Below are 21,492 nucleotides of genomic sequence, written 5' to 3'. Positions count from 1 at the left end.
CCCTTCTTTTAAAATCCTGTAACATTCATGTTTTCATGAGGTCCAGAAACTTACTGAGTTATTTTTTTCCTTGGTAGTTACTTGTTTGATTTTTTGCAGCTTAGCTTTTATCAAATGCTTCCAATCCTTCACTGGGCAAATCAAGGACAAGAGACAGTTTAGCTGTTGCAAGAACACTACCACAAAGGACTGCTACAAAGCACAGTGTTTGACCTTTTGGTATTCTGAATTCATGGTTTCCCTTAAAAAAAGAAAAAAATTAAAAATGAAGTGTGTGCAGCCATCCTTTAAAATCTTTTTAGTATGACAAGTAAAGTAATCTTCCATTGATACTTAAAAGTCCATCTGCAGAAATTCAGCGAGAATGTTGAGAGACGCAATATCTATTGAAATGTTGAGTGTCAAACTGCCAGGGTAATGTATTTAGTATGAAATATAATATTCAGTGCATTTTGTTTTGATGACTGCATGAAATAGCCTTGTGCTCTTATCCTTTGTTGTTGTTGTGAAAGATGAGATTCACTAAGAAGTCTTGGTGACTATTCAAGACGCAGTGGCAATATGCTTATTACCATCTTCATCATCTGTCTTTTATGTTTGCAATAGCTTCAGTTACAGTTCAATTGATTGGAAATGGAAAAATACTTTTAATTGTTACACAATTAGAATTAATTTATAAACAGTTTGAAAGCAGAAAAATCCTGAAGTTGTTAGGCAGTCCTTAATTAATACTTTGGTTAGCCTTTTTAAGAAGTTCTCAGCTAGTATGCTGCCCTGCTGAAATGGARTCACTGCTTTGTAGAGGATCTCTGAATAATGCTTAGAGTCAGGCTTCTGGGTTTCTCACTCCAATTTCCTTCAAGATGTGGTTTTAAACCCCAGCCTGACTCCCTGTCCCTGCTGATTATATTCCTATCAGTGCTAAACTAAGGTGGATACCGATAAAATAATTACCCTGGTTCTAATTTCATCTGTACTACTGGTTGTTGTTGCTGTGGGGGGATGCCGCTGGGTCTGCTTCTGGCAGACGTCCACCCCGTTTGAGCCTACTTTCAAGCTGCCTGCAAAGCCCAGCTGCCTTGTGGCAAGCAACATCAGGCCTCTTGTAAAAGAGATCCTCAAATCTCCTGGTGCTGCTGCAAGGGCAGGTGGGTTATGTGATAGATGCCAGGCTGGGCTCGACTCGCAGATGAGTGCAAGCTTGAGCCCAAGTGAACAGCTACTCCGCGGTGTGCAGGGTTTGCCCCTGAGGGCTGTGCTGAGCCTTGCTTGCACGCAAGCCTGCTTCTGCTCAGCAGCAGCGTGAGTCAAGTTCACCCACGCTCAGGATGAGATGCCTCGAAGTTGCTTGGGCTAGGAATTTAGAGCTGACCTCTTGCTCTGTCTTTCCCTCCCTAGGTAGCTTTTCCCATATCCAGAACATTTCTGTAGGTGAAGTTTGAGATTAATCTCCAGCTGGTTTTAGACTAAACGCTTCTATTTTTCCAGTGATGGCAGTCCCTGCTCTTGTCTTCCCTCCCCACGTGACCGGTGTTCTGGAAGGCCTTCCTGTAATAGAGGGGTCAGAAAACTAATGATCCCGCAGGTGAAGTTCCTAGGTCCTATGCTGAAATCCTATTGCACCACTGAAAATCCCCAGCTATTTTTATGCTCCCGCTTCCAGCAATTGATGCAAGGGAAGGCCCCAGTGCATTTCTCAGGAGCTGGAGAAGAGAATGGTGACAGCTCATCTTTGAGGAGTTTAAGAAATATATGCACTGTAAGTCCGAGCACCAGCCGAGGGAAGGAATGGAAGGTTTAGATAGAGATACGTTTTCATTCCTGGAGACACTCTTGCTGAAGGCGATTCRTGTAGGTGAAACTGCTGTTCTCTCCTCCTAAGTAATCTGACCGGTCGTTTGTTCYGAGATGCTGCTAGTAGACACCGACTTCTTCTGTTGTCACCTCTCAGTGAAGAGTGCTGGTCCTGCACCAAGGGAGGGCTCCGTACCGCGCAGGCTGGGAAGGCCTGCTACGGCTCTTCCTCAAGTGACGCCACTACCCGTGAGACCTAGCTGTCCCTTCGTTGCTGCTAGAAGCAGGGAGGAACGTGTGTTGATTTTTTTCATAAGGATTTTTAAGAACTCGGCCGACTCCTGCGCCAAACCTGTGTGAAGTCTGCGGTGCAAACTGTGACGAGTTGTGTGTTCCAGAAGCCCTGGCTGATCAGTTGTGCCATTCTTAAAAAGGCTATCGTGCTGCGTGTCCTCAGCCACCGGCTTAGAAACGGCTGAATCTTAAATAAGCAGCTTGGGTCAATTTAAAATGACCACCGAAAATCTCTGAATACTACCAGCATAAAAAAAAAATCTGATTATGAGTTAATTTCACAATCATAAGTTATTCCAGCCTGAGGTAGAATAATTTTCTATCAGGGAGCACAGATGGGTAGGCAAAAAGAAGCTGTGCAGATAACATGAGTTTGTAAACATCTGTCAGCTGCGCGAGCTACCCAAGCACAAAATCTAACACTTCAGGCAGCGTGGGAGTATGTGGCACGTGGCAGAGGGCTTACGTGAAATTCAGCACAGACAGAAGCAAGTGAGCGCACCCTGGAAGGTCRTAATTAATGAAAGTATCCCCGCTCCCTGCAGGGAGAGGGTATTTCATTCATCAGACGCTTTCCYCGTTGCTGGAGGTGACTGTTCCAGTCATCGATGTAGCCAACCCTTACGTTAGGCAAAACCATCCGTCCCGTGAGACTCGCTGTTGGTGAGGCTGTAGTGGCCAGGTGGCATCTCCTCCAGCCCTGCTCCCTGGGTGATGCCTACTCACCCAAGAGCACCGTCTCCCTTGGGACGGATGGACCCTGCTCTGATGGGAGAGCTTGGGCCAAGTATCGTAGTCCTTGACGTAAACGATCCCGATGCAGGTATGATTTAGAAGGCATGTGCTGCATCACGTCAGAGTGTGCCCCCTCATCAGCAGAAAGAGGTTAAACTTGCTGTTTGGAAGCAGGCTGGTGTAGGGCAAGTTGTTTCATCGTGAATAACTCCTGTGCAGCACATAACTGCTTCCCTTGTTGCGGCTCTGTTGCAGTTGCTTTCTGGTGTAGCGCAGACATCTGCTTTATGATCTTGTCGGCTGTTTGAAAGGCAGCTCGCTACTGACGGAAGGTAGGAAATGATGGAAGTAAGTCTTAGTTCTGCAAAGCCCACTTTGTCCTACTGGTTTACATTACTGTGCCATTAATGGACGATTTTAACAGTGGAAAAAAAAAGGAAAAACTCTTTGCAGCAGATCTGGTTTAGTAATTTTATTGGACATATTGCAGGTGCTTGTCATTAGCATTAAGCTATCATCCAAAATGTAGCTTTTTGCGTAAATGGTGAAGTATGTGCTCATATTTCTTTTTTGGATACAAAGTCAGATTTGACATAATAAGCTAGTGCAGTCTTGCTTTATGATTATTTCTGCTGGCTTGTAGTTAGGACTTGCTTTGAGTGAGTTTCCCCATAACTTGTGGTCCTTCGACCAGTTCTGAACACATATCGAGCAAAATACCAAGCCCCAGGCTCCTTGTAACTGTTTCTTTTTAACATCTGTGACCATCTTTTCTATCTCTTCTGAACACTGGAAGAAAGATCCCCTGGCAAGAAATAATGTACGACTAATAGGAATACTCTGTGAATAAATCGCATTTTGGTCCACCAGCTGCGGACACATTCTCATTCATAGTATGCAGTGTGTCACCCAGACGCCCTGCCCTGATATCAGGATTGGATTTTTGGCCATTTATACCTTAATTTTTCATAAAAGGATACAAAAAGGCCAGGCCCAATTGTACTGTACCGAATAGAGATTCAAGATTGGAACTCTCACAATTTTATTTTAAGTTTTAATATTTCCCGCAGCTTCTTTGAGCTTCAGTTGTTGTATCATGGGATATTTAGATATTAGTGTTTATTTAAGTATATACTTTAGAGGTATGTGTAAATAGAGCGAAATTCTGTATTTTGTTAACAGAAATCTGCAGGAATCTAGCCTTCGCAAGTTGGAAGAAAATCTTGGTCTAAGGGCAGCTTAAAAGATTCAGAATCGAAAGGCTGCTGGAAAGAACGTGGTTGTGGTAACCTGGTTTTGTGGTTTGTCTGTGTTTCCTGTCCAGGGCCTTCTGCTCTTCTTTCCTTCCCAACTCCTCCCCTCTTCCTATAAATTYTATGAAAATTAGCAACAGGAGAGGAGGGAGTGGAGAGGCTGTCCGGAAAGGAAGCCGTAGCAGCTCAGCACACGCGTGGGTCCCCAGCAGCGCGGCACCGGCCTTGGCTGTTTCTGCTGCCCTTGCAACAGCTGCCCTTGCTGGCCTAAGGTGATTTCATAATCACAAGACTTAGAATTTTTAAATCTTTCCATATTGCAAATTGCAACTAATGTGCTGTTTCTGCCAATTAAAAAATAATTTTAGCGCAGGAATAACGTGCTGGTTCTTACTTTCAGAATAGAGGACTTTAATCTTCGTATTTGCGCTGGAAATTCTACCTTTGAACAGAGACTGAAAATGGAAAATATCAATCTGAAAGTTAGACTTTCTGGTAAAATAAATATTTTAAAACAACAGATGAAAATTTAAGGTATTTAATAATCTTGGAGCATTTAGGTCATGCTAATATTACTAGTAAATGATAATCCRTTTATTGACGTAGAAAAAATTGATGATGAAAGAACTGAGAACTATGAAGGACACGTAAATTAGTAATCATAGGTCCTAAATTAAGAGCTGGCCGTCTAAAGACGGAGCTGTAAAAACCTACCAAGCTCCATATGCCAGACAACAAAACTCTGAATCTTTTTGAGTTCTGAACGGAAAACAGGAGTGTACTTACCATCCAAGCGTTTGGTTAGAAGCTCTTTATGTTTTTAGATCCTTCAAAATCTTTTCGAAAGCATTACATAATGCAGTCTCTGGCGTTATGTAATATCCTCTACGTTAAAAATATGATTAGTTGCTGCAGAATAAAATATTCATACCAACATATGGGAGAGGGGCATGAGTTATGGGACCTGCTATGATGCGAGTGCTATTCTACTGGTAATACAAAGCAGCAAAAAGGTTTTTAATGGAAAGGCATCTACATTCCCAGCTTCCTTTAGAAAAAGTTTTCATAACGAGTGGTGTTTTGAACAACATTTTGTTCCTCCATCCAAGAACAAAAGAGGCTCTGAAGGGAAAAAGGCTACAAAGAATTAATTTATTGGAAGAGCAGTTCTTTACCCTTACCTCTTCTGTCAATAGTTTCTTTCATAAAGAGCAAATACGTCGGGAGAAACGCCATTGAGCCAAATAAAGTGATGCCCCATGTTTAGGCGAAGAGAACCAGAGGCAATGTTTCTGGTTTGAACTACGTAGAAAATATATTATCTACTCCCCCACCCCCTTATTTTTTTAATGTCTTTCCTCACCTTGAGACTTTGTGTTTTGTGCTGGAGTGCCTGTAGGGAATTCCAGGTCGTAGCTGGCCGCCCTGGCGACTGGTGCGTCAGCAGTGCTGCAAGGCAGTTGCAACCAAATTTCACGCGGGGTCTGAGAAAATGTTTCATTTTCAACAAGTCGGTATTTTCCACCTAGGAAAAAAAAAAGAAAATCTGTGTGTTTCATGAGTTCTACTTCTGTGCTTTGTTTTGCCATTGAGTTGGTTTGTGATCTCMAATTAGTTTATGAGACTTTTGGCTAAGAGGCACCAGATAGGTGCACTTCAGCATGAGTGTCCCTCTCATGCCTGTGCAGTAAATACAGGCAAGTCCTCTTGAACGCCACCTCCTGCTGCWGCCTAGGGAGCCCTGGTGACTGCAGCAGCAGCATGGCCAAGATTTGGTGGTGGCAGCTGAGAAGGTTGAGGAGATACTCAAGGTTGTTCTGCATGTCTGTGGCTTTTGCATGCAGCCTTCGATCCTGAGTCAACCATTCCCTCTGTAAAATGTGATAGTAACCCTGAAGCATCTCCATAGCACATTTTGAAGCTAACTAACATCTGGGAAATGCTCTGCAGTTCTCAAAAGACCTGAAGTAAGAATGCAAACACTGCTGCTGTTCTTTACTGCTGGACACTTGGCAGGTGTAGCTTAGTCCAGCTGATAAGCTGGTAGTGTTAGCAGCAGTGGGGCAATGGTCAGCTCTTTAAGTGTACTCATCTCCTCATTTCTGTGTGTTGTTGGGGAAGATTTCATCTTCATAAAATTGTGGTTAACATTTCTGTACATGTTGCCATCATAAACAGCAGTGTATCTAAATGTGTGTTGACAAATAAAATATAAAGAGGGAGGCATGTTTTTTCAGTGCCTTCTTCAGAAGCTCTAAGACTTTCAATTCTTGCACGATCTAAACAACTCAGGGGAGCAACAAACATGTTCCTGTGTGTGGTGCTGTGTGAGATGTATCTAGAAACTCTTTTCTATGTGGATCAACTTGTTTCTCCTGGTTACACCAGATAGTAGCAACAAAGCCAAGTCATTGGTCACGTGAGGTCTGGAGGAGAAAGTTGAGGATACCACTTGTCAATGTAGGGAGAAGCTGTTCTATGCTCTATGAAAAGAGTAGAGAGAAGGGAGGGARAGTTAAGGAAATTAAATGAAAGCCTGATACCTTTCCCTGAGAAAGAGCTTAACTCAGGTGCGTCATCAGTAGATGTGCTGTTGGGGGCAAAGCTTCATTATAAAGTAGCATGAGCGAAGGCTAGACCTGCTCCTTGCCTTTCGTGTGAATTTGTGCAGCCTGCGTYACTTACATGTAAGGTCTTTACAGCTGGGGTGTCTCTTATTGCTTGTTTCTGAGCACAGTGTCTTTTGAAGTGTGTCAGCAGGACTATAAAACAAAGAAGGGTCTGGGATGCAAGCAGCTTGTTGTGGGCTTACGTGGAAGTAGCACAGGGAGCCAAACCCAAAGAGTGAAACAAAGCAGCAGCGGTGGTTGTAATGGGGGAACGTGGAAAATGGGAAAGGAGGCTTAAAGCCATTATCATAGATTTTGAAGTCCTTTGTCTTGGAATTAGGCTCAGTAATTGCCAGTCGACAATTATTGATGATACAATACACCCTTGACTGCATCAGACAGAGGTCTTGAGAGGGTAAGTAGGTGTGCCCCGATTTTATGCTTGCATCTCATAATGCTGAGCCATCTACCTGCTCATTTTTTCACCCTTGGAGGAGGAGGACATCTGCAAAGACCACCAGATTGGACTCCAAATTGTCTACCTCTGAAAGTAATAAAGTTATGGAACTTCATGAGCAGTGTTGATCACTGTTCCAGAGCTCACGGGCGGGTTTTACAACCTAGCTTTTATTAGTACTATGGTACCACTCGTCCCAGCAGTTCTTCTGCTGGGAAGACAGAGACAACTTTGCATGAAAAGTGTCAGTGCTTGGCGGTGTTGTAACTAATTTAATTGAAAAGAAATAGGCTGGTCCATGCAGAAAACAGACATGCATATGTGTAGGTACGTTATGTGTATTTGAAAGGATCTGACTAAATCTTGAACGCTGGCTTGTTCCCTGCACTGATTCTGAGTGCTGCAAAGGCACTCTTTCGCTCCTACTTAGAGTCAGAAGTGAAACAGAAACATTTGATGCTGGGTTTTGTCAGAGGAAATACTTGCAACTGGGAGGGAAACTCTCGCTGCTTCCTATCCTGTCACTTTTACCTAGATTGCTTTTTATGTTGTCTTTGTTGTTGTGAATTGTAACAAGATACTGTATTCCTTGCTGTATTTCAGTACTGGCTGAACTACTTATGCACAGAGACAAATAAGTGTCTCCCTGGTGAATGTTTTTTGGAGGGTTGAGGGGTTCATTTCCAGATTTAGGCCAAAAACTTTCCTAGAATATTTACTTTGCAGTTCATTTGCAATTTAGTAGCAATTCAGGACTAGAGACCTTAAAGGCATCTCATGAGTTGTCTGATAAAGCTGAAGAGCTGACACTCTTCCCTCTGCGTCAGATGTGTACTTGTTGCTTAGCATGCCATTTTTAGGTTAAGCACCACTTTGGAAATCTTTCTATATGTATAGCACTTTTTCTAAGAAATGTAAGTATACCAGTCTTGGTGCCCTAACTAAATCTCAGCTGAGGCAGTTTCATTTCGTTCCTTGAGAAATGCTTCTGGCCTAACAGCTGCCGAGATCAAAACCTGGAGATGAATGAAATTATAAGAAATTATAATTACTGTTCATGGTTGGAAAGTAAGTTTCTATGAGGGCTTGCCCAGCTTTTTGAATTGCTTGCATGAATACCGAAGCAATATAGGACTGTTTTTGTCCAATGAGTAATGGAAAAATAGTTTGCCAGCCATGTAAACTGGGAAATCAGGTGAAAGATTGGCCTTTCCCACACCAGAGCATGTGTTCCTAACTCAAAAACTCAAATAATTTGTGGATATCTCTATTTTCTGTGTTGCAAGTGATCTGTACTGCTAGGATTCATCTTTTTCATTTAGTGAAACATGCTGTTTGACTTAGGCTTGGTCAGTTATTACAGGTTATTTTGCAGTGTGGCAGCTCTCTGGAGACCTTGCTCGTAGCTACTCATTGGTCTAGAAGAAAGGATTTAATGACTTTCTACTTCCTCTATGTTTGGTTTTAGGGTGTAGATATTTTATAAATGTGAGTCAAACTATTTACTGGTGACATTTTACAAATTTTCACTCTGTTTAATCTCTGAGTAATGTTTTTAGGTTCGTATGTGTTGTGGCCTTTGGCATTGTAGACTAACGTGTCTCCAGGATATGTCAGAGCATTTTATCTGTAAATGGATTCTATAGTTATTTTGTTAGCTCTTTTTACAAAAGTTGTGCCAATCCCTAAAATAAGTCTGCCTTTCCTAGCTACTTGCTGGTGGAGGTGTAGCTGCACGGCAAGCCCAGAAAAGGCCTGAGAAGGAGAGTACTCCTTGTGGACTGGTCTGAAGGCTCTGGTTACATGCCAACCAACCCGCAAAGGGAACTCCAGATCATTTATTTGGGTGCTAATAGTGCTTAAGTGTATGCTCTGATAGATCTCATTGCTTTCCAAAACTGATTGAGCGGCTTTATCCCCGCCGCAGAGCTCCTCAGATAAGTCGCAGAAGTAAAACATCGAAGATCGCCTGCAGGGTTTGTACCTGAGGTAGAAATGGTACGTGGATTTCTAGACTCTTTGCTGAATCATGCTTGCCCCCATCAAAATAGGGAGTGGTCCATTCAAATGCCTTGCAGTTTCATGCAAGAAAAAGGGTAGGGTTGAGAAAACCAGAATCTTGAATAGCGCCTAGGGATTAATCTGAAACTAATACAGATTACTGCTCACATACGTATTACTCCACGGGAAGCAGTGTGACAAGGGGGCAGATCCCTGGAGCGATATCRAAGTCTGTATCTGAAATGAACACAACTCTAAATCTCAATTTGTATTTGTTTCATCCTCTGTGATTATAACTTCTTTTCTGGAGCAGACCTTTGACATTCATTTTCTTCGGCTTTCTCCAGGCAGTAGTTCTGGTTGTGGAAATACTTATTTTGAAGGATGACTTGTGAGATGTCACAGTCCTGTATGAGAGTTCAGTGATTTCAGCATGGTTAGTCAAGACATCATTAATTTTTCCTTCTCTCCAAATCATCCAGTATAACAGCGGTATCCATATTAATGTAACCCATTTGAATTTTCTTTCAGATGATGTCAATCCTAATGAACACCATCATTTTTGAAGACTGCAGGAACCAGTGGTCTGTGTCAAGACCACTACTAGGACTTATACTCCTCAATGAGAAAGTGAGTATTTCAGAAATTCTGCCAGATTCACTCTTCATATGCCCAYGTAGCTCAGATACATTATGCTATATTGTACAAAGCTGCCGTTGCGCTTTCAAACCCTCCGTCTCTTTCCTTGAGACTTTGCTTCCTTATGCCCACACTAGGAGTAAAGAGTAATATTCAACTCATCTACTTTATTGGTTTACAGATTCATTCACAAAGGCTGAGTGATTTCATTTTGATGGAAAATCCTCTCAAACTTTTACCCCAACACTTATGTCCTGCCTTAGATCGTGCAAGTATAGTTAATTTTTTTATAATAAAAATGTTGGATTTTTGCTTTTTATAATTAAGCAGAAATTGAAATTATGCAAGCTCATGAGGCTTTTAGAAATCTGAAACAAGAACACTATGGAAATCAGATCAGAAAAATTGCTTCTTAGAGAAATAGTTAACCAATTTTTTTTTTCTGGAGCATTTCACAAGAACAACTGGCTGGGGGGGATTATCTAAGCCTCTACGCTTAAGCACATGCAATGATTGCAATTTGGATTGTGTGCATCTGTGGCAGAGTCAGTAAAACAGGAAATATTCTGCAATTTGCCCTTTCAATAAAATCTGAACACTGAGTTTAGATATACCCATCATGTTTCCCTCGTGACTTAGTGTAGACAGTATTGTCTCAAATGGAAACCATCTGAATGAGTGAATATGGGCTGATCTAAATGTGCACATTTTCTTGTGCGGCAAGGCACTGTTTCGGAAGATACTGACCTGTTGTATTCTCTATACTTCAGAGCTAGCTCTAACTTTATTCTGAATTGCTTTATCTCTGGGGCAGTCACAAGCCTCAGTGTATTACTGCTTTGGAGAATGAATTGTCTATACAATAAGAGGGTGCTGGAAAAAAATAAGACACTAAGATTAGCAGCAACCGCATACATTAAAATTCAAACTGAAATCCCAGCTATGGAAGGAAACTAATAGAAGAAGAAAATATATCAAGAAGAGAAGCGCTGTCTCATCATTCACCTGTGCTGAAGGATCCAATTTTAGCCATATCCAATAGCACTGTCATTCATCTTCTTGGTGTGTTATTGTGATTTAAATCCAAGCTCTATAAGAGAGAGCAGTTCTTTTAAAATGATTGAGAGGGAATAAGGGTAAATTCAGTGTTTAGGAAAACTTTATGACATCACAATATTATACTTTACAGATGGAAGCAATATTTCCTACTTTGGAAGGAAAACTAATCATTTTCTATCTGCTCTGAGTCACCGCATCATTATAAAAGTGGGAAATAAGTAGTTCTGCGCATTCCCAATCTTGTTCAAGACGACATTTTTGTTTATATAATGCTTCTGATTTATAGCATTTAAGTATTAGCCTGACTATATATTAATTATGTGGTTTTGATGTTAGCTGCTTCAGYATGAGAAGAAATTAAATATTTCACTTGAAGATAAAACCGTGGAGCTGTAAATCATAAGGAAAAAATTTGTGACTGGCAGAATATTCTTTTTACTGAAATTAGACTAGTTCTAATGACTCTGTGTTCTGTTAAGCAGACATGGATATGTACAAGCATCTTTACTTAGGAACAAGTCCTACATTTCTCGTAGAAGGATGGAGAACAGGAAACGGAATTTCATAGAATCAATACGAATAATTTACAGTATTTGCGTTGTTGTTTTTGCATCGAGCACATTTATTTCCTGTTCGGCAGAAAAAGTAGGAAGCCTGCTTACATGGCTGTTAAAGGTCTCTTTCCTTAGCTCGTTTCAGTGCACCGCTGGTTTCGTTATTGAAAATGGGTTTCTTTATTTCAGGTCGAGCCTGTGTCTCCACAGTTCCTGTGATAGCAGGCACCCACTGTGTTTTACTTTTACTGCTTGTTCTGCCCTTCCTTTGTTTTAGTGGGATCTTCTTTGCTCTAGTTCATCTCAGAAGGAAGGGATTGGGCTTACTCAGGGACTGAAAAACTGGGACGTACACGTCCTTGTCCCAGTAGGGGTAGCTGTGCCAAAATGGGAATTGTGCTGTGACGCCCACCCTAAAACGATGTTGAATTTTTTGAGACGGTGTCACCTTGCTGTGCAATGGGTTGGTTAAAAGTGGCTCCTGACATTGTCCCCTTACTTCAGTGCAGCAGCGTAAGTTTAATTTGAATCCTAGTGGCAAGAGATTGGCAAAAAAAACMGGTATGTGTTCTGATCTGGTAGCAACAGTGTCCCTTTTTAGCTGTTGTCCTTCAGCCAAGGAAGAACTCGGGTGTTTGCACCGACTGGTAAAAGCAGTGGTACTCTAGAGAAGCCTCAAAAGCCCTGGGGCTCAGGACAGCTCCCCAAGGCTGGATCGCTGATACCAGTGGAGGTGCTCTGATCATTAATGTTAGGCCACTGCTAAAGATAATTTTCTTTGCTATTACTTGAGGGTGCTGTTCACACTTCCTGTTATGGAGTTGATTTTAAAGAAATTCTTGGAATGCTCCTGTTGCAAAAGCAACTGATGGACAATGGACAAAGTCTTGGAGTTGTGGCCGTCTCTAAAGTTAACCGGGCATTTTTCACCTTGAGACTAGGCTGCTGGCGTGGATTGGCTGCAGGCAGATATTCCATCTTTTCCTGCAGCTCTCAGGTGATTAAAATTTTGAGTTCCTAAGTAGTTTGGGAGCTAGCTATGTGATGAGCTGCTGCCTTCCTTGCAGGACTGCGCTAGTTGTGGATAGCAAAGCTGCATAATACAGGCCTTTTCTGGTTTGAAAGGAAGTGGATTGAGTGTAAGTAATTTTGCAAGCAAATGTTAAAGAAATTTGCACTTGCTATAATCCTGTTGATTTGTCAGAGCATAGGTTTAGAATTTTAAGGTTTTACTATAGATTCTTTTGTTATCCCCTATTTTTTCTTGTATACAGGAGAGCAGAGTTTTGATGGGAAACTTAGGTGTTTAATATGAGATGTGTTCAACGGGTTTTACACAGCAGTCTGTGATTTAACAGGTTTCTGTATTTTAACTCTCTGTGCAGTACCATGCAACTTGATGGATTTTTTTAAATTAAATTAACTTCAAAAGTCTACCATGTTTTGAATACTGAAAACTGATTTTCAGCCCACCATTAACAAGTTTTCTCATTATGCATCTGAAATTTGGGCATGAATTTGGGCTCTTCTGTGTGTGCAAGTATGCCTTTGACAGAATCGGTTGAGCAGTTACAAGTAAGGTAATTTTACCTGTGGTTCTTTGTAACCGTTCTGAAGCCCAAAGACCACATTCATGGTAATGTGGCGTCTACATATCTCTGACTTTTGGTTGCTGATGATGCAGTTTGGATTGGTGGAACTTTACAGTAACAGTGTTGGAGATACAATCAAACCGCTGTTCCTCCTGTCTCTTGAATGCTTAGACAGGGAGAAGATACTGTAAAATGGGGTGTATAGTACCAGCAACGTTCCTTCMCTCTTAATTACAGTATCAGACTGCCCCAACCTTCTGCCAGCTACCTGAGCACGGATTCATCGGAATGGGTCATTCTCCTCCGAATAATTGTCTGTATCAATGTTCATAGCATGGATGTGCTTGTGCCCAAGGCCCTAAGAGTTAGATTGAGGCAGCCAATATAACAAAGATTAAACAGGATTATATGACTTGCTTGGCCACAGTAGCATGGTAGTTGATATCTGGAGAGGTCCCTCCAGTTTTGTGTTTCCAGAATAAAYTAAAGTTTGTCCTAAAGTAACAAACTCTGGTCTAGCTAGTCTATGGATTGCTTGTAACTGCAGTTCCTTGCAGCAAGCCTGCACGTTGAGTTTCCCAGCTCACCATCTCCTCTTTCTGAGAGTAGAGTTTGAATTTGAAACTGAAAAAACAGAGAAGAGAAAAGGGCCCCTTCAAAAGTGGAGCAGCGCTTGGGTGTGCTGCTGAAATGATCCGCTAGGACAAGCAGTGCCATCAGTATCTCATAGAGAGCTACATGTGAAATAGTTGCTCAGGAATACTCCAGGCCCAGGTGAGTAACCCTGCTTTTAAATTCCCAGCTTTCATTTGTAAATATTCTCTACTTTTTTTTTTTATTTTATCCTAGTACTTCAGTGAACTAAGGGCAACCTTGATAACCAGCCAGCCGGACAATAAACGCGAAGTCGTTGACCAGTGCTTTAGGAATCTTATGGAAGGAGTTGAGCAAAACCTTTTGATAAAGAACAGAGACAGGTAAGTTCATAACACAAAAGTGAGCTGAAAGAATAAGAGACAAGAAGAACCTTTCATTAGAAAAAAATACAGCATAGAAAGCAATCTGGGTGACGTTAAGCTACCATTCCTTTTAGCTTCCTTTTAAAAGATAATATTCTATGAAAGAATTCATCCTTACACTTAACATTTAGACCCTGAACATTTAGTAATGGTATTGTCTTGATCAGAAATATATTTTATAGCTTAATCACAAAGTCTAGGTTTGCCAGACCACATCTGCTGKTTTTTTTTTGCTTGGGAAAACCTGCATCATTACAGCAGGTGAGCCCAAGAGCTCCCCTTCTTCAACCCTAAGTCTCTCTGACAAAGCACTTCCTTCAGCCTCCAGTGGTGCTGCTCTTCTGACAGCCTTTGCTTGCTGGCATCCAGCTTAGGCAACTGCTTGCGAGATAGCAGCATGGGAAAGGATCCAGTAGGGCCAATTACACATTGAAGATTAACATGACATTGACCTTTTTTTTTTTTTTAACACAAATCATAAATTCACCCGATCTTTCCCTGATGAGAAAAACGGAATGGAAGTCGCCACAAAAGAAATGGAGAGGGTGGCTGCTGTTAATAGTCACGCTTACTTTTGGTTACTAGCTAGCTGCGTTTTCTACTCCACGTGCATTATTCATCCAGAACAAAATCTTAATAGTATAGAGACATTATCTCAGTCCAGACTGCAGAACTTCCCGGCAAGCTTGGAACAAACTGGAAAAGGTCTTGGAGAGAAATGATGGCTGAAGCCATTTGGTGGTTTTATTTCTCTGACTTCTTGGGAGGAATTACAGCTTGTAACTTCCTGAAAGTCAGAAATCTCGCATGGGTCATAATCCTCTGCTGTTGCTGTGAAAATTAGGCTGACCTTGTTTAATGCTTAAGTAGCTTTCCATAATTTTGTTTCATTTTCCTGTAAAATTCCAATATCAAATGTGTAAATTCCCTATGGCCTCAGGGTAGGCGATAGCCAGAGGAAGGAGGATAGGGGTTAGGAACCAAAGTGGGAAGAGTACGGAGTTTGCATCCGTGAGCGTCACTCCGACGTTTTGTGGCTTCCTGTATATTATGAATATAATATATATTGCCACGAGGAAAGGCAACGTCTGTTAAAACCGAGGGAAAACCAAGCTGGTAGTGGCAGGCTGTAGGGGACAGTCTGACCTTACAGCTGTGAACTCCGAGGGGATTCGTTTGACTGAGCGGTCCTTCAGGATTAAAAAAGAAAAAAGAACAGATGAAAAACCGAGTAAAACTCATTCTTTTAGCTAGCTGGTTTCTTAGTTCCCTATCTGTTCATATTTACTGATGGGAAGAAATCCTTAAGAAAACACTCATTTCTGAGGATAGCTTACTTTGGTAGGCGCTTTCTGTGAGCTGCCTCGTTCCCCAGAAAGGGGACCGTTAAATGCTCCAGTCTGAGCGCAGGGAAAGCSAGTGGGGAAGAGGCTGAACTGCCCCGTCGCCTCCAGGCTGGCAGCGGCAGGGGGCAATCCCGCTCTCCGCTGCCTGCGCTCTTCCCGCGCAGGGAGCCGACAGAGCCTCTCGGCCGGGCTGCCTGCAGCCACGGCATTCAGCAAACGCTGGTTCACGCGCACGCGGGTTTAAAGTGCGTTTCCCTCTCTGCGGGGTCCTCTAAAAGAGGCAGCGGGGAGGAGGCTCGCGGGGGCGGAAGCGCGGCCGGGGCGGCCCGGCTGCGGGTGGAGAGGCGATGCAGAGGGTGCGGCAGAAGGAGCAGCTCTCCCGTCTCAGCAGCCTCCGCCTGTCAGGCTTGGGAAGACTTGTAAGCCACCACTTCCCCAACGAGCGGCATGACTTAATACGATGGTTTTTCTGTTCTCAGTTCTTGATTTGTAACCATACTCGGATTTACTCTGTGGAGCAGGAGGCTTCTTTTAACTGCGTTTGTCTAAATTTGAGCCGAAATCAATTTCCATTAGTAAGGAAATCAACGCAAAAGTAGAAAATTATGAATAGAATAAAGAATGAACTCGTAATTGCATCCTGTATTGCCACGCGCAAGCCCCAGTTTACCACGTTGCTGCCACACATATCCATAAAATATACTACAGCGGGCCCAGTCAGGAAGGGTTGGTAGCCCTGGTCCTGCAAAGAGACTTTCACCGAGCTCGCTCCGTTTTGTAAGCGCTTGTGCGCACCGAGTGCTCTGCAGGCAGGAACCCTGGTGAGCCGCTCTGCGGGAACYGTCCTCAGCTTCGCGCCAGCGAGCCTGCAGGGTCTGACACAGCTGAGGCAAAGCGCCTTGAGGCGGCGAACAAAAGAAACACTTGAAGAGCCTAAACGGAGAGGATCAAACAAAAGTTTCTGACTTTTTAAATTAGTTGGGGGATTTCTTTGTTAGTATACATATTAGATGTGATAAATAGCAATTAAACACTTCGTTTCAAGCAGAGACAGACCAAGGAAGTAGATCAGATTTGGACTGTCATGAAGGCTAAGTCAGAGCTGTCACTGAGGTTCAGGTGTTGATACCACCGGATGGACTTCCCCTCCTACACCTGCCAGCAGAGAGCCGTTTGGGAATATTTTGGTGAATTCATTCTGTGCCAGATGGATAATGGTAGCACATTTCACTGGGAGGCAGGTTGTACTCTGCCAGCGCTCCTGAGAAAGGAAGGTAGGTCTGAGCTGGCCTGGACTTGGAGACCAGCTGGACACGTCGCAGAGAGCCAACAGCGGAGTTTGGGGAGCATGAGGACGCGGTCCGAGCYGTGCGAGACGGAAAGGTTGCCCGTGGCATTCCCTTCCCAACTGCCTTTTTAAATGTTTCACATTGCTGGTAGGTTGAGTTTATAATGCTGCCTGCATATGTTTATTTGCTCACATTTTGTAGGGCTGATTCTTGAGGGCAGCTAGGGATTTTGTTTGCAAGTTTTCCTCTGTTTTTCTGTCCATTTAATTTACATTTAAGTTGCTCTTTTTACCAGTTGTTTAAATAAATGTCTTCAGTAACAGGTTTTGTTCAACCAAACATTTGGGATTTCCTTTTCCCAGGTTCACTCAGAACATGTCCGTCTTTCGAAGAGACATGGCTGAAGCTCTGCGCAGCGAAGGGGCCTTGGATCCCGGCAATTTAGACATGATGAGTTGACGATGACTTTGGAAACCAGAGCACTGACTAAAACACCAACTTTGAAAGTTTTGGAAGCCCGCTATATTGTTAGATAGATTTTGACCCTCGTGAAAACTATTTTTTTAAGATAACTTCTGCCTTTTTATATCTCTGGCCTAAATGTCAGGATTTATAATAGTGAAAAAGATGTAAAATCAGCCTTAGCTTGAAGAACATTTTCAGCCTTTCTTATCAGAATTTATTATCTTGTTCTTTTATCTTTATGAAGTGGTGTAGAAACAGTACTTAACCAAAGAACAAAATAAATATGCATTGCTTCTAAACTTGTATTAGTTAATGATTCTCAATTCGGTCCATCTTAGTAGGTGATATTTCTGATCACTGAAGAAATCCCAGCTCACTTTCACTGAGGTCGTATTTGTTTGAAAATGAGATGAAAAACGGTACAAATTTTATATGACATCGCTTTGAAATAATAAAATTGCTATTTTTCTACAAAATGTTATACATTTCTTTTCAGCACAGGTGGATTACGGCAAAGCGGGCAACAAAGTAGAAGACTTAAAATAAGCATTTTAGCCTATAAATATGACACAGAAATCACGAATGTTGCAGGTAATRAAAGAAGGGATAATGTAACAGCCCTTAATAAAATACTGGTAGTACTTTAGTTTCACAAGTACACGTTTTCCGGGCCCTTGGAAACTGGAAAAACACGGAAAAAATACAGTTGTTAAATGCTGAAACGCTGCTGAAGAAGAATTAAATCCACTTGCCACCCCCCCCCCAAAAAAAGGGGGGGGAGCAGGTGCAGAGAAAGGTGTGTGGCACGGCGGCGACGGAAGCCTGCATCTGAACCAGGCAGCTTGGCAGATTCCTCTTCACCCGTCGGGGATCGTACAGAGCTCGGCGCACGCCCGGCGAAATCCGGGGGCTCCGGCTTGCGCTCGCCCCGGCTGGGCCGGGGACCAGCTCGCTTCGCCCCGCGGTGGGTACGAGTTGCTGCGCGGGCTGCCGAGCCACCCAGATGAGCTGAAGCAACAGCTAACAGAAATTACAACTATTTAAGCAATAAGCCAATTGATTTATAATGTCCAAAAGCTATTATGGGCAATGATAAACTGCTGCTATTGAATCGTGGATTTTTTTTTAATGTAAATAGTCTATTCAATGCGTTTTTCATGCTTTTCTTACATTTGCGTATTGGTAATATTTCAGCACTTTTTCGATAAAAACCTAAACTTTTTATTRGGGCCAACGAGGAGCAAAAGTTCACATCGACATTTCCCACAGATGGTTTTTTTCTGCCTTTTTTTTTTTCTGTGCAGCTGTTACTTTCCGCATCTTTCCGCAGGTGTGTGCGTTAGCGCGTGAGCTGGGGGACGGGCTCTGCTCGGCGCGGGGCACCGCGCAGCGCCGGCCCCTTTCCGGGCGGCTTTGCTGTTTAAACCCTTCCATCACCTTGCAGCACTTCGCCTCGGTTAGCGGCCGAGGCCGGGAGCYGACGGGGAGTAGGTGGTCGCAGCACGGTGCTCGCTCGGCGGCTCGGATCTGGAGAGCAGAGCGGAGAGGGGGGTCGGGGACTCGTTTCCGCGTTAGGTGTCTGAATTCAGCAGTTGGGAAGGGCGCTGCCGGAGGTGGGCGCAGCCTGGGTCGGTTTGCGGAGCCCCTGCAATGCCTTGCTGGCCGACGGCGCAAACAACCCGTGAGCGGAAAATACACCGCATTTCCCCCCCAAACGCATTAGTGAAAAGAGCCGGCAACCGACTCTCCGGGAAGCGTTTCGCCTTTCTGGGAGGAGGGGGAATAAGCCGTCCCCTAAAGCAGCCCTTGGCAAGCGTTTCGGTCCCGCTCGCCCAAGGGAGCGCGGCGGGGAAACGCGAAGCTGGGGCGTGCGGCCGCGCTCGCGCGGGGCGGCTCCGTGAACGCCGGCCGCGAGAACACGCGCGCTTTATAAAACAATTCCTGAGACTTGTTAATGTTTTATCATAGGGGGAGTTTATGATGACAGCAAACCTTTCAAACTGCGGAGGGGTAACGCGCTTCCTTGCTGTATTAAAAAATAATGTTAGTGCAGATTTTATGTACCTTAGTTTAGGTTGCTGTTAAGAGCGCTTCTCCGACAACCTTCTGCTTGAGGTTTACAGAAAGCGTAATAAAATATGGAAGTTACATTTCTGCAAACAAAAGCCATAACATAAGTTATTTATAAGTGTGAGATCCAAACGGTATCACGATAAATAAAAACCTTAATGGGTACCTGTGGCATCCATCCTAATGCAATTTGCCCAACAAAAGGCATATTTAGTCGAAAAACCCGGCAGGCTCCGAGTATATGAAAGAGGAAAACGGAGGAGCGAGCGGCTCGGAAAGCCCCCGGCGCGGCGCCGTCCCTCCGTGCCCCCTTCGCAGGACGGCACCGTGAGCGTCCCCCGYGTCGAAGGGGCGGCTGGAGCCCCGCCGTGCGTCTAATGCACACGTGGAAATTCGTGGTGTCTCCGCAGCGGGCGGCTGAGCGCTCCCCTGCTGCACGGCGTGGCAGAAAACAGCTGCAGGTGCAGCAGCGGCGGGTCCAGGGCCTGGTGCCCCACGGCGCCCCACGGTGCCCCACGGTACCCCAGCCCCCTGCACCCTTGCACTGGCCAGCTGCCAGGAAGGGCCCTGCCCTGTGCGGGGCCAAGGAGCTCTGCAGCGCGTGGCTGCTCGGCGCCAGGCAGCCCTTGTGCCATGCTGGGCCAGGCCCTGCTGTGCCGTGCCATGCCAGATTGTGCCGTGCCGGGCCATGCAAGGTGATGCAATGGTGCCACAGCAGGCTCTGCCATGCTGTGCCATGCCATGCAATGCAAAGCCAGGCTCTGCCATGCCATGCCAGGCTGCGCTGTGCAATGCAACGCAAAGCCAGGCTGTGCCATGCCATGCCACGCTGTGCCATGGCGTGCAATGCAAAGGCAGGCTGTGCCGTGCCATGCCAGGCTGTGCCGCGCCATGCAATGCAAAGCCAGGCCATGTTGTGCCATCCTGTGCTATGCAATGCCACGCTAAGCTGTGCCCTGCCGTGCTACTCTAAGCCATGCCGTGCAAGGCCATCTCATGCCAGGCTGTGCTGTGCCATACCGTGCTATGCCTGGCACCTGCCCCACAGCGGGCCGGGGGAGGGCTGGGGCCCGCCTGGAGCCCTGCAGGGTGCAGGATTGTTTCCACCCCGCTGCGTCTCGTGAACGGGGGCTGCCCCAGCGCAAAGCCCCCGGCCCTAGCCCGGAGGCGCCCGAGCCGAGGGCCGGGGGGGTGGGTGGGGGGGAGAGACCGCAGCCCCCGGCCGGGGCGGCCGCGCTCTGGGCGTGCAGCGGCGCTGCCCTGCGCGCGGCGCAGGGCGCCCGGCGGGCGAGGGGGCTCCGCGCCCGCCGCTCGGGCAGCCGCGGCCGGGGCGAGCGCTGCCCCCCGAGGGGGAGGCGGCGGCCGGAGCGCCCGGGGAAGCCGCGCCGCTCCCGCAGCGCGCGGAGCAAGCGGCACCTGCGCTGCGCGGGGCTGCGCGCTCGCAGCGCAGGGGGAGCGGCGAAACGAAACGACTGCGGGAGAACAGCATTTAAGGATACCATACGTCCTGGGTTATTAATTATAAAACATAATTAAAGTAAAACTGCACAACGTCAACATATTAAATTTAAAAGCTAATATTAAAATAGAGTTAATATTTAATAAGGTAGCCAAGCATTACAAAACTGTGTGCTGATACTCTATATTTAACTGTGTAAAAACCAGGAGAGTTTTCCCAAAGAAAAATGTATTGTTTAGCTGATTATCAAAGACTCTGTGATATATTATCCATTTCACAAAAATAATATAGATATCTTTTTAAATATAGTAATAAAAACATACTAGCGCCTTTTAAATATACTATTACTTACCACCCCTTTTCATATTGTACTATCACAGACACTTTGGAATTGGTTTAAAAGCACATCATTCATTATTCAAAGCTCATCTTTGCATATTATTCCAGCTCAAGTCTGCCAGGCTCCCTGTGAAATCGTTCACAAAATTGATAACAGCAGACACACATGCAATAAAAAGATAGCCTTGGGCATCCAGAGTCCCCATTATGCAGATCAAGCTGCAATTTTCTCTAACAAAGCCTGCCCTGATTCAGGACTGGGTGTCACTTTATTTATTTATTTATTCGCTTCCCCTCCCCTTCTCCTTCTTTATTTTACTTTATTTTATTTTATTTTATATTTATTTTACTTTATTGTATTTTATTTTGTTTTATAATTTTCCCCCTTTTTGCTGCCAGCCCTCGCAGCGCGCCCCGGCCCGGCCCGGCCCTTCGGGGCAGCCCGGGGCGGGTTGCGGAGCCCCCGGCGAGGCCGCCGGCTGCGCCGCGCTGCCCGGCCCGGCCCGGCCCGGCCCGGC

At 44.7% G+C, this 21,492-nt stretch overlaps 1 protein-coding gene across 1 annotated transcript in view; it reads left to right on the top strand.

Moving 5' to 3' along the window:
- Positions 1 to 17,582, top strand: part of RANBP17 (RAN binding protein 17) — a 161,363-nt gene extending 143,781 nt beyond the window's left edge. The window contains exons 26-28 of the mRNA XM_085299592.1: positions 9,675 to 9,773; positions 13,837 to 13,964; positions 17,004 to 17,582. Of these exons, the coding sequence (XP_085155718.1) occupies positions 9,675 to 9,773; positions 13,837 to 13,964; positions 17,004 to 17,100 (324 nt within the window). The 3' untranslated portion in view covers positions 17,101 to 17,582. The remainder of the gene's footprint in view (positions 1 to 9,674; positions 9,774 to 13,836; positions 13,965 to 17,003) is intronic.
- The last annotated feature ends 3,910 nt before the right edge of the window (positions 17,583 to 21,492 follow it).

The sequence above is a fragment of the Rhea americana genome, unplaced genomic scaffold (genome assembly GCF_003343005.1).
Source record: "Rhea americana isolate MKP2758 unplaced genomic scaffold, rheAme1 scaffold_150, whole genome shotgun sequence".
Classification (NCBI taxonomy): domain Eukaryota; kingdom Metazoa; phylum Chordata; class Aves; order Rheiformes; family Rheidae; genus Rhea; species Rhea americana.
The sequence above is the reverse complement of the archived record's forward strand: the minus strand, read 5'-3'. Positions and strand labels throughout refer to the sequence as shown.